The sequence below is a fragment of the Sorex fumeus genome, unplaced genomic scaffold (assembly GCF_029834395.1).
Source record: "Sorex fumeus unplaced genomic scaffold, SorFum_2.1 ptg000022l, whole genome shotgun sequence".
Taxonomy (NCBI): Eukaryota; Metazoa; Chordata; class Mammalia; order Eulipotyphla; family Soricidae; genus Sorex; species Sorex fumeus.
In genome coordinates, this window is record NW_026606079.1 from 4722332 (window position 1) to 4734758 (window position 12427).

The 12427-nt window shown below is 45.2% G+C and overlaps 1 gene segment (V, D, J or C); it reads right to left on the reverse strand.

Annotated features, from left to right (window-relative positions):
• Window positions 1-2587: 2587 nt before the first annotated feature.
• Window positions 2588-3016, reverse strand: LOC130023263 (immunoglobulin heavy variable 1-3-like; the record flags this gene model as incomplete). The annotated part of the segment is given in 2 exon segments: window positions 2588-2892; window positions 2971-3016. Coding segments are annotated over 2 exon segments (351 nt in total), but the record flags the coding sequence as incomplete, so codon positions are not given.
• Between the last annotated feature and the right edge of the window lie 9411 nt (window positions 3017-12427).

Consider the following 12427-nt stretch of genomic DNA (forward strand, 5'->3'; position numbering starts at 1 on the left):
AGCACAGCCCTGGAGTTCTGGAGCAGAGCGCCCCCTGGTGGTCACACCACCCCTGCAGCTCCCCTGTCTCCCTCAGCAGGTTTGTGTCTAGGCTCACAGGGACTTGCCTTCCCCTGTGTCTCTAGCACAATAATACACGGCTGTGTCCTCCGTTACTGAGTTGCTCAGTTTTAGGTAAACTTGGTTCTTGGAGGTGTCCCTGGAGATGCTGACTCAGGACTGAAGACTTGGCTTTTAGTCTGTGCTTCCATCATACCACAGAGTACCAATCCGATCTAGCTCCTTTCCAGGGGACTGGCGAACACAGTGGACGTTATAGTCGTTTAGAGAGAATCCAGAGATGGAGCAGGTGAGGGACAGCGTCTGCGAGGGCCTTACCAGGCTTGGTCCCGACTCCTGCAGCTGTACCTGGGACAGGACATCTGGGGACAGAGACTCACAGTAAGTCACGGCTCGGGGGCCCTAAAATCCACTTTGACCCTTTGTCCAGGGGATACTCACATCCGGAAACTGCCACCAGAAAGAGGAGGAACCAGCACTGATGCACATTCTTGCCCACGAGGTCCATGATCTCAGATACCGTGTCAGAGGGAAAGGGAGCCCGAGTTGGGGTGAGTGTGGACGTGGTTTTAATCCTGCACTGGGTTCCGAGTGCACAGTTGCATGGGGGAACCTCTGAAGAGAAAGGAAGGGACCCGAGGGAGGCTGGTGTGTGGGCTCCCTGGGAGGAAGTGCTGACTGTGGCTCAGAGCACTCAGGCCTGTCCCTGGAGCCCTGTCAGAGCCGGGTCTCTTCCTCCAGCACAGAAAACGTGCTGAGAAGCTCTCAGGAAACAGGAATTGCTGAGGAGAAAAGGGCAGCTGGGGAGGAGAGTCCCCTTGTCTCCAGTCCCTGAGGACCAAACCCAGCTGCCCCAGGACCTCTACCCTATAGACAGACCCTTGCCCCTCCGTGTCCCGTGGTGGCTCCTGTACTCCCACTCTTTCTGCAAATCCTGGGCCCATCAGACTGTGCCATTGTCCCAATGAAGTCTCACTTGGCTGGATTCAGTTCACGTCAATGAAATAGGGTAGGGCTTGCAGGGTAACAAGTTGGTAACCATGGTTTGCAGTAACTCTACACTGATCCCATAGACTCTGGCACTTTTAAATTCTATTAGCTATGTTATAACTAAATTTGTTAGAAATGCCATGAAATCTGCACCTAGACCTTATTCACAGCACTGGCATTTTGCAACCGTTGCCACAGAACAGTGTACTGGTCAGTCACCCCAGGTGCTTTCTCTTGTCCCAGTAATTCCTCTTTCCCAACCTACCCAGCCTTGGATCTGCATAAGAAGAAATGGTCATAGTCCAACTTCAGAATCACGTATATCCACAGTAATACTGTGGTCTGCATGACTGATATCTCATCACAAAGTCATGCTGTCTGAGGCTTCTCTAGTGTGTGCATTTGTGCATGGATATATATCCTTTATATCAATCGAAAGTGATAAATTGTGATTATTTATTCCCAGATTTCAAGGCATGCACAAAATGAATGTCTCACTCAATATCATGTATTTACCAGGAATATTGGTCAATTGGTGAGGTCAGACCAGGTAAGCTCAGCTAGGATGCGTGACCCAGGGGTGGAGGGCGCAGCCCCCGAGGTCTCGCTCTATATCCTGTCTGCTGGTCCATACTACTGCCAGCCCTCCTGGGCACACCCTAGACCATGTGTCTGTGCTTGGGTCATGACCTTCCCCTGAGGTGGGCTTAGGTATCCCAACATCAGGACTTCACAGACCCTAACCCTGAACATTTCCTTACCAGCATTTGACAGTAGAAATGTTACCATGGTTCCTTTAATATAGGGTCATCTCCTCCACTGTCGCTTATCCAAGGCTTCATTTTGGTTCAGAAAAATAGAGATACAAACATGCACAGAGGGGCAGGATTTCAAAGAAACTCCATATCAGGGTCATGTCAACCCTCAAATTTCATTTTAGAGAAAAATAATGTTTTTTGCTTAGACACAGGGTTTTTTTTTTTTAGGTCACATGTGGCATTGCACAGGGCTTACTCCTGGCTCATGCACTCTGTAATCAGTCCTGGCGGTGCTTTGTGGACCATATGGAATGCTGGGAATCAAACCAGATTTGACCGCATGCAAGGCAAACGCCCTATCCACTGTGCTATCGCTCTAGCCCCTTAGACACAGAATTTAAAATAAAATGTGTGACAATAGTAGTCTTCCATGGGTCGATCTACAGTCCACAAACATACAGTGACACCAGTCTAAAATTTTATGTGGTTCTTGCTGTGCCATCGGGGTTATCCACTGCAAAATTCTAGAAGAAAATACGAGTGACACCAGGTGTTCTAGAGAGAAGCCATCTTCTTCTGGGCTGTTGCTGAAGGACAGAGGGATCCTGAGCCTTTCTCTCAGATGAGGCCTGGCCCTGTGAGCCCCATTCTGTGTCTCAGACCCTGACTCTCTGAGGAGGAAATCAGGAGGATTCTCGTTCCTGTCATCTCCTCACCCAGCGCAGCTGCCTCCCCCTCGGTTTTCTGACACACTCAGGATGTGGTTGTCACACTGTGTCTCTTGCACAGTAATACACGGCTGTGTCCTCAGTGCTCAGCCTGCTCAATTCCATGTAGGCTGTGTCCTTGGACTTGTCTGTAGTGAGTGTGAGTCTGCCCTGGAACTTTTGTGCGTAGTATGTATTACCATTACCAGGATATATGTCTCCCATCCACTCGAGTCTTTGTCCTGGGGCCTGCCGCACCCAGTGCATCCAGTAGCCAGTGAAGGTGTATCCAGACGCCTTGCAGGAGATCTTCATTGATGCCCCAGGTTTTCCCACCTCAGCCCCCGACTGCACCAGCTGCACTTGGGAGTTCACACCTGTGGACAGCAGATAGGAGTGGGTGGACCCCACTTGACTGCCCCTGTTCCCTCAGCCCAAGGCATGGGGACGCTTACCTGCAGCCACTGCCACCAGGAAGAGAATTCTCCAGGTCCAGTTCATGGTGGGGACCATGCACTCAGGGTCTTCTGAAGGTGTGTGTGTGTGCCTGCTGTGTGAGGTTGTCAGGACACAGACACATCTCTATTTAACTCAGTATCCCTTGTGTAATTTGCATATTCATGAGGAAGTACAACTTATAGCTGAAGGCCTGGTCCAACCTGAGAAGGGGCTGTTGGAAGCCACCGGGTCCATTCTCAAGAGGAGTGAAGAGATCCACGGTCTGATCCTTGTTTGGGGAGATGAGATCCTGCCCTGTCCCAGGACTCTGTGCACACAGAGCTCCCCCTCCGGAAAGCCAAGCCTCTCTCATCTCTGCACCCCGCAAGCCTGCAATTATGTGCTCTTGGGACTTAACTCTCCCTGCAACCTGGTTCTCACCCTAAAGGGCGAGTCTCTGGGCTCTCAGGGGCATTCACTTCTTGGCATCTTTATCAGAGGATTGAATCCTGGGACTTCATTTCAGAAGCTTGTTCACAAATGATATTCTTTTATGCACCTCGTTTGGGTTTTGAGCCATACCCAGAAGTTATGAGGGTTTACTCCTTCCTCTTTGCTCAGGAATCCCTCAAGTAGATGCATCCTAGTAAAATATTGGAAAATCAAATAGTTACATACATATACAAATTGAAGGAGACACTGAGTGTTCTTTGCTAAGATTATGTAAAAGTGTCACTGTCACTGTCCTCCCATTGTTCATCGATTTTCTCAAGCGGGCCCAGTAACGTCTCCAGTGTGAGACTTTGTTGTTACTGTGTTTGACATATCGATTACACCACGGGGATCTTGCCAGGCTTTGCCATGCAGGCAAGATACTCTCAGTAGCTTGCCAGGCTCTCCAAGAGGGGTGGAGGAATCGAACTTGGGTCAGCCATGTTGGCTGCGTGCAAGGCAAACGCACTACCCGCTGTGCTATTGCTCCAGCCCATGTAAAAGTGGTACACTGAATAATTCAGAAAAATAAAAATAATATAAACAATCAAACATAAAAAGTATTCAAGTATTACATAAAGATTTTGAACACAAATTTCATATTAAATCTGCTGTTAATGTCACTGTCACTGTCACTGTCCTCCCGTTGTTCATCGATTTGCTCGAGCGGGCCCACTAACGTCTCCACGTCTCCATTGGAGACTTTGTTGTTACTGTGTTTGGCATATTGAATACATCACGGGTAGCTTGCCAGGCTCTGCCATGGGGGCGTGATACTATCAGTAGCTTGCCGGGCTCTCCAAGAGGGGCAGAGGAATCGAACTCAGGTCGGCCATGTTGGCTGCGTGCAAGGCAAATTCTCTGCCACTGTGCTATCGCTCCAGCCCTCAAAAATGTGGCAAGAAGCAAGTGAAAACAGAGATAGATAAATGGGACTATCTTAAACTAAGAAGCTTCTGCACCTCCAAAGAAACAGTGACCAAAATACAAAGACAGTCTACAGAATGGGAAAGGATATTCGCCGAATACACATCTGACAAGGGGTTGATATCCAGGATATACAAAATACTGGTTAAACTCCACAAGAAGAAAACATCCAACCCCATCCAAAAATGGGGCAATGAAATGAACAGAAACTTTCTCAAAGAAGAAATCCGAATGGCAAAAAAGCACATGAGAAAATGCTCTACATCATTAATCATCAGAGAGATGCAGATCAAAACCACAATGAGATACCATCTCACACCTCAGAGACTGGCCCACATTCAAAAGAACAAAAGCAACCGATGCTGGCGTGGATGTGGCGAGAAAGGGACACTCCTTCACTGTTGGTGGGAATGTCCACTGGTTCAGCCCTTCTGGACAACAGTATGGACGATTCTCAAAAAATTAGAAATTGAGCTCCCATTTGACCCAGCAATACCACTCCTGGGAATATATCCCAGAGAAGCAAAAATGTATAGTCGAAGTGACATCTGCACTTGTTTGTTCATTGCAGCACTCTTTACAATAGCCAGAAACTGGAAGAAACCTGAATGCCCAAGAACAGATGACTGGTTAAAGAAACTTTGGTACATCTACACAATGGAGTACTATGTAGCTCTTAGAAAAGATGAAGTCATGAAATTTACATACAAGTGGTACAATATGGAAAGTATCATGCTAAGCGAAATGAGTCAGAAAGAGAGGGATAGACATAGAAAGATTGCATTCATCTGGGGGATATAAAGCAACAAAGTATGAGATTAATACCCAAGAATAGCTGAGATCAGCACCAGGAGGATTACTCCATAACTTAGAGGCCAGCCGGGTATCCTAGAGGAAAGGGCAGTTCGGATGGAGAGGGGAGCACCAAATAAAGGATGTTTGGAGGATCCTCCCAGGAGGGGAGATGCATGTCGAAAGTAGACTATGGACTGAACATGTTTGCCACTCAATGCCTCTTTTGCAGACCACAACACCCAAACGGAGAGAGAGAACACAGGGGATTGTCCTGCCACAGAGGCAGGGGGGGATGGGGGGATGGGGGTGGGAGGGATATTATCCATGGTGGTGAAAAACGGGCACTGGTGGAGGGATGGGTATCTGATCATTGTATAATTGAAACCCAAGCACAAAAAAAATTGTAAATCTACAACTGTAAAAAAATAAATAAAAAAAAATGTGGCAAGAGTGTAACACAGCTGCCAATAAATTTATTCTATAGCTGTATTAGTGGAACAAATATAAATAAAAAGAAATGACTAGGATAAGATTAATAAAGCTTTATAGGGCATATGTTTTGAACTCTTATTTTTTCAGTGATATAGAATAGTATTATTTAAAGAAAATTACTTAGAGAAATGCAAGGGTGAGAAAAAGAGAGAGCCGTGTTCATCAGAGCACATGGGCTTCTCCAAATGGGGAAAATCATTGAATTATGATTTCTGGTTAAACATGTTAGAAGTCTAGAAAACATCTTTCTTCCCAGCACAATTGAAAATATGAACAAGTGAAACTCAGAGATTCACTTTCTGTTTTTTAGTGAATACCAGGAAAAGAGAGATGGAGAGAGAAGTAAAATAATATTATCTAAAGAAATTTGCTTAGAGAAATTCAAGGTTTATGTTCGTGTGTGTGAGAGAGAAAGAGACAGAGACAGTGAGACAGAGAGAGAGAGAGATGGCACAGGATTGACAGAAAAGTCAAAGACAGCCCGCTCACATACAAAATCTGTTCATCTTCATGTAAGCCATCTGTCTCCCTTATTGATCCCTAGTATCATATATAGACACTCTCTCTCTCTCTCTCTCTCTCTCTCTCTCTTTCTGGTCTATGAATTGTAATACAGACACTGAAAGGTTATCATGTATATCCCTTTAGCTACTTTCAACACTCAGTTCTTGTCCAGAGTGATCATATCTAACTCTTCCTATCATACTGGTCCTTCTCTGTCCTTTGCCCCACACACAACACTTGTAGCAAGCTTCCATCCATTGATCAGTCCTTCTGGTCCCATTGTTTTCTAGCCTCTTATTAATTTCATAAAAAAGTTTAAATCCCACATAAGTGTGCAATTATTCTATCTCTGTTCCTCTCTGTCTGACTCATTTCATTCCGCCTGATACTTTCCATGTCCTTCCATTTATAAGCTAATTTCATAACTTCATTTTTCCTGGTGGCTACATAATATTCCATTGTGTAGATGAACTCTATTTCATCCACTTTTCTGTTCTAAGACCCTCAGTTTGTTTTAGATTTGTTTATTGTGAATAAAATATTGTGATGCAGTAATTATAGGCATGCAAATATATTTTCAAATTAGTTTTGGGTACTTTGAGGTTAAAGACTATAGTGGAATTTCTGGGTTATACAGAAACTTAATTCTTAGTATATTGGGCAATATCCTAGTTTTTTCCAAAGAGGTCATTCCCGTTGCTGTTCCCACCAGCAGAGAATGGGGATTGCCTTTCACCTACATCTATGCTAACACAGAATATTTTGGTTCTTTGTGATGTACGCCCTTCTCCCTGGTGTGTGCTAACATCTCATTATTGTTTTGATTTGCATGTTTCTGATAAGTGATGGGGAAAATTTGTTCATATATTTTTCTTCCACCAAGTCTACTTTAAGATGTATCTGTTTAAAATTCCAACTTTAGATGGGGTTTATTTTTTGTTATTAGGTTTTACAAGAGCTTTATGTATGTTTTATTAATCTTACATCAGATGAGATGTGGGCAGATATTTTTCCCCAGTTTTTTGGTTGTTTTTTGATTCTGGTCAGCATTTCATTGACATTTATTGGGCCATTTAAAACAAATAGACTAACAACAAGCATGAAATGTGTGAAAACTTTGGCTTCAGGTTGATCCCAAAATAATTAGTTTATAGGAGGGAGATTTTAAAAAGAAGGAAGAGAATCATGTGTTTGAACTCAACTGAGATTAACCACTTGCTGGCGACACAAAACGTTTGTCACAGGCTGACCACAATCACAAACACAGTCACCTTCAATGTTGGGTGTACAAACAGCCGAGAGAGTTGGTGAGTCCTCAGGTGGAATTGTGATCAATGTGAGTGGATCATTGTAGGTCCAGAGTCAGGACACACCTCAACTGTTTTCACAGCACAGGGCCTCACTCGGTCTCTGTGCACACTGCAAGGTCCTAGGATGTAGTTTCTCCTTCCACGAGCACAAGGTGAAACAAAATAGACTCTGGACTCACTCCCCACTGCCTTTTCAGAGAGTCACAGGGCTCAGCACTTCCCCTTCAGACTAAGCTGAGCCTTGGGTACTTTATATGTCTCCTGGAAACCCAAAAGCAGTAACTAGTGGAGATGATCATAGTCGTGTTCATGGCAGCACCAAGTACAGTAGCCAAGATGCACACACAACACACAACCGCAGTGTTCAGTTCTGTCTGTGACTCCTCATTGAGGTGTGGAGTTTGCCCTTTCTCTCCTTCAGTTCTGTTCAAAGAACAGTGATCGTTGTTTCCTTCCTTCTCTCCCTGAGATTCCTGAGTCTCCCTGTCAGTGTTTTCTTCAAGTCAGAGAGCACTGAGAGGATTGTTGCTCTCTGCACACCCACAGAGCATCGGATGTTCTGATGTTCTTACCTGGATTCAGTCCACATTCATTAACAATCAAATTATGTTTTCATTGTTCCTGGTGCTCTGTCGGAGCTGAGAATGTAAGTGCCTGGTGGTCTGGGCATGGATTGGGTGAAGGTCCTCACTCTATCCAGCTCGGTCTGTGACTCTAGTGACTTCTGGCAGCCACACAGTCTGTGGTGTTTTCTCAGTGGGAATGGGAGGGCCAGAGGTAGGTTGGCAGGAATAACTGAGGATTATGGTGCTGACGGGGCCTCACTGAGACCTGTGACATCCACTGGGGAACAGGCTTTAAATAATATCATAAAGCTATAGAAATTAACCTGGCTAGTTTCAGAAATATAAACTCTCAGTCCAATAGTGTAGAATTGAGAGCCCAGAATAAATCCTTAGATCTTTCACGGTGAAATCTTTGGGAAAAAAATTCCATCCTATGGAGTAAAGAAAGGAAAATCTTTTCAACAAATAGTGTTGCAACACCACAACAATAGAAGATAGAATTGAACAACAATAAAAGCAACAATAGAAGATAGAATTGAATCCATATCTCACACCAGATGCAGAATTTAATGAAAGTGGACTTATGGTCCACAGCAGAATCCTTAAAACACACAGAGAAAAACCTCGGCTGGTATCTTCATTACATTGATCTTAGAGGAATCATCTATAATTTCATTCCATTGGCAGAGACAAGAGAAACTAAAATAAATAAATGGAACTAAATCAATTAAAAGATTAACAGCCATGTAAATGACATTAAAATTAATGTACTCTACTGACTGGGAGTAACATGTACCCACCGAACATCAGAGCCAACCTAATACCTGAGTATTCATAGCACTCACCAAGCTCAATCACAAACCCAAAACAAATCATCCTGTTAATCGTCAATTGCCTCGAGCAGGCCCCAGTAACGTCTCCTTCATCCTAGCCCTGAGATTATATTCAAGGCTCTTTAGGAGAATGAGACCCATCACTGTTACTGGTATTTGGCATATTGGGTACGCCACAGGGAGTTTGCCAGACTCTGCCGCGTGGGCAGGCTACATTCATTAGCCTGCCAGTTTGTCCAAAGTAGGAATGAGATAATAAGATGTCATAATAGGATGTCATAATAGATCTCGGCCCGGAACCCACGTGACTTTGTCCCTCTGCCATACCTTCATGTGTGCGGAGAGTGGTCTCAGCATGGTGGTGGCTGGTCCTGGAGGTCTTTGGCTGCTGGAGCCCTGGTCGGGGCAGGAAGGAAAGCTCAACCCGCTCCCCTCCAAGGGGCCTCGGCGGCGAGGGCAGTCAGGCGCAGGGGCAGGAGACTGCACTGTTCTTCTTCCGGGAGCTGGTTTTTATAGTCTCTGAGTCTTGGCTGTTGATGGGATTACACGGCGCCAGGGGGCCAGTTGGTGGGTGTGACCCCCGCCTACTGGAATTTGGAGGATCTGGGTGGAGGATGCTCGGCCCAATATCAGAAAAGCACAATATCAGAAAAAAATCACCATTACAATGGTGTGGAAAATAAACAGATACTTTCCTAGAGTAACATTCCTATGGGCTGTAAGCATATGAAAGGGTGTTGATCAACATTTACTATGAGTGAAATATTACTATAAAGGGTGAAATATTAATATAAAGGATAACAAAGATCATCTTTCCTCCTCATTGTGAGTGGCTTATAGCAAATATACTGGAAACAACCAGTTTGGAACATTGTCAAAGGGAATACGGTTTCTATGTTTATGAGAACTGATCTATGGAAAACACTATGAGATTTGTCTAAAAAGTGAAAATAGTGATTCTATTTTTGGTACCTTCACACAAGCATAAAACATTAATTTCAGAAAATCTATGTAAACATATGTCCATTGCAACATTTAATATAGTGTCCAGGGATAGAAATAATCCTAATGCTTAATGACAGTTTCATAGATAAGAAGTTGCGGTGTATATACAGAGTGGGAGACTGTGCAGTTATAATAAACGACAAAATATCAGTGTTTTCTGCACCATGGATTGAACTAGAGAATATCAGATTAAATACCAGGAAGAAAAAATTGTCAGGGGGAGAGAGAGTCCAAGTTGGGGTGAGTGTGAATGTGGTTTTAATCCTGGGTCCCCCATGCAAATTCAGACAATCTTATTCACCTGTGGTAGACAGAGAACAGAGCGTCAGGATGGACAGGATCCAATGACAATGCCCCCCGCATCCTAACCACACTCTGCGGTTCCCGAGAGCAGTCAGGTGGGGGATCAAATAACTGGGAGGAAGAGGCCGAGCACAGGGGCTACAGCAGAGTGTGGGAGTCTGTGGATATTTGGTGCTGGGAGAAGTGCTGGAAGTTTGTGACCCACCAGCATCAATACTCAGACTATTGTCATCGTGTTTCCTAACTGACAATAAAAAAGATAATGGGATAAATCTCTCGTCTTTGAAAAGGAATGACCTTTATTGGAAGAAAAATTGACCTTACCTTACCTAGCAGGACACAAAAGACTCTAGTGGATTCTGAGACAAGAAGAGGAATAAACAATTTTGTACTAGAACAGGAAATAATAACTAAAATGGACATATTTGGATTATTAAATGTTTTATGTATTTCAAGAAAAGAGAAAGAAAGCACCCTCCTTACAGGACCCTCTCGCCCTGCCCTTGGCCAAAGCCCTGGGGTCTCAGGAGAAGATCGCCTCCTGGTGGGCACACACACCCCTGCAGCTCCCCTGTCTCCTTCAGCTGGTTTGTGTCTTGGCTCATAGGACTTGCCCTCACTGTGTCTCTTGTACAATAATCACTGCTGTGTCCTCAGTTACTGAGTTGCTCAGTTTCAGGCAAACTTGCTTCTTGGAGGTGTCCCTTGAAATCTTGACACGGGACTGAAGATTTGGGTTATAGTATGTGCTTCCATCACTCCATATACCACCAATCCAATCCAGACCCTTTCCAGGGGCCTGGTGGACCCAGTAGATAGCATAGCTGGTTAGAGAATCCAGAGACTGAGCAGGTGAGGGACAGTGCTGTGAGGGCGTCACCAGGCTTGGTCCTGACTCCTGCAGCTGTACCTGGGACAGGACACCTGGGGACAGATATCCACAGTGAGTCACGGGCTCAGAAGACCCATGCCCACCTTGAAGCCTCTGTCCAGGGGATCCTCACATCTGGGAGCTGCCACCAGAAAGAGGAGGAACCAGCGCTGGTGCAAGTTCCTGCCCTCGAGGTCCATGATCTCAGACAACTTGTCAAGGGGAGAGAGAGTCCGAGTTTGGGTGTGAACATGGTTTTAATCTTGGGTCCCCATGCAAATCCCATGCAGATTTGCATGGGGGAGCCTCTGTAGAGGAAGGAGGGTACTTGGGGGAGGCTGGTGTGTGGGCTCCCTGGGAGGAGGTGCTGAGTGTGGCTCAGAGCACTCAGGCCTGTCCCTGGAGTCCTGTCAGAGCTGGGCCTCTTCCTCCAGCACAGGAAACGAGCTGAGGAGCTCTCAGGAAACAGGAATTGCTGAGGGGAAAACAGCAGCTGGGGAGGAGAGTCCCCATGTCTCAGGTCCCTGATGACCAAACTCACCTCCCCCCTCCCCCCAGGGCCTCTACCCTGAAGACAGTCCCCTGCCCCTCCATGCCCCTGTGAATTTGCATTTATTGTCCCTCTGTTATCTCAAAATTTGGGGGAGACAGTCATTGTCGTTTCTTCAGGCAGTTCAAACAGACCTAGGTCCAATCCTTGGTCTATAAAGTCTCAGTAGTTTATTCACTTACTCACCTTTGATGAAAAATTTTCACTTATAGCTGCTTCCCATTGGAACATACAAGGTGCTTATCAGGAGGATTTGTGCATCCTCTCTGGTGATGAGTCTGTGTTGGGACAAGGAAGAGCTTCTTCCTAGATTACCTTCTTTGGGTGTTCTTGGCCAATCCAGCAGCTCCTGAACCTGCTCTTCCCTGTGTATAAATCCCCACCCAGAAACTCAGAACCCTGTTCTTGGAGGTAAACACGGAGGAATTGTATCAGTTCTTGAAAGAGTTCTTGGTGTGTGTGTCTGTGTGTGTGTGTGTGTGTGTGTTGGAGGGAGGATCAGGACGCAAACTGTTGAAACAAAATACTGCTTCTGGTTCTGAGATACATACATTTGACAAAGGTTCAAGTGTCATGAGCAGACAGGGTGTGGCCCTACCCACTCCACACCAATGAATGGAGTCCATTAAGTGTGCTGTGTCCAATAGGTTTACCCCTAATTCCACAGAGCGCCAGAGGACTGAGATAATTATTCATTACCAGAAAATACACTCTAAAATTTTGGGGGGTTGGTCTTATTTTTAGTTTTGTTGGTGGATTACCATGACTTGCAACATTGTTCATGATTAAATTACATGCCTATATGTTCCAAGAATAATCTCTTCAC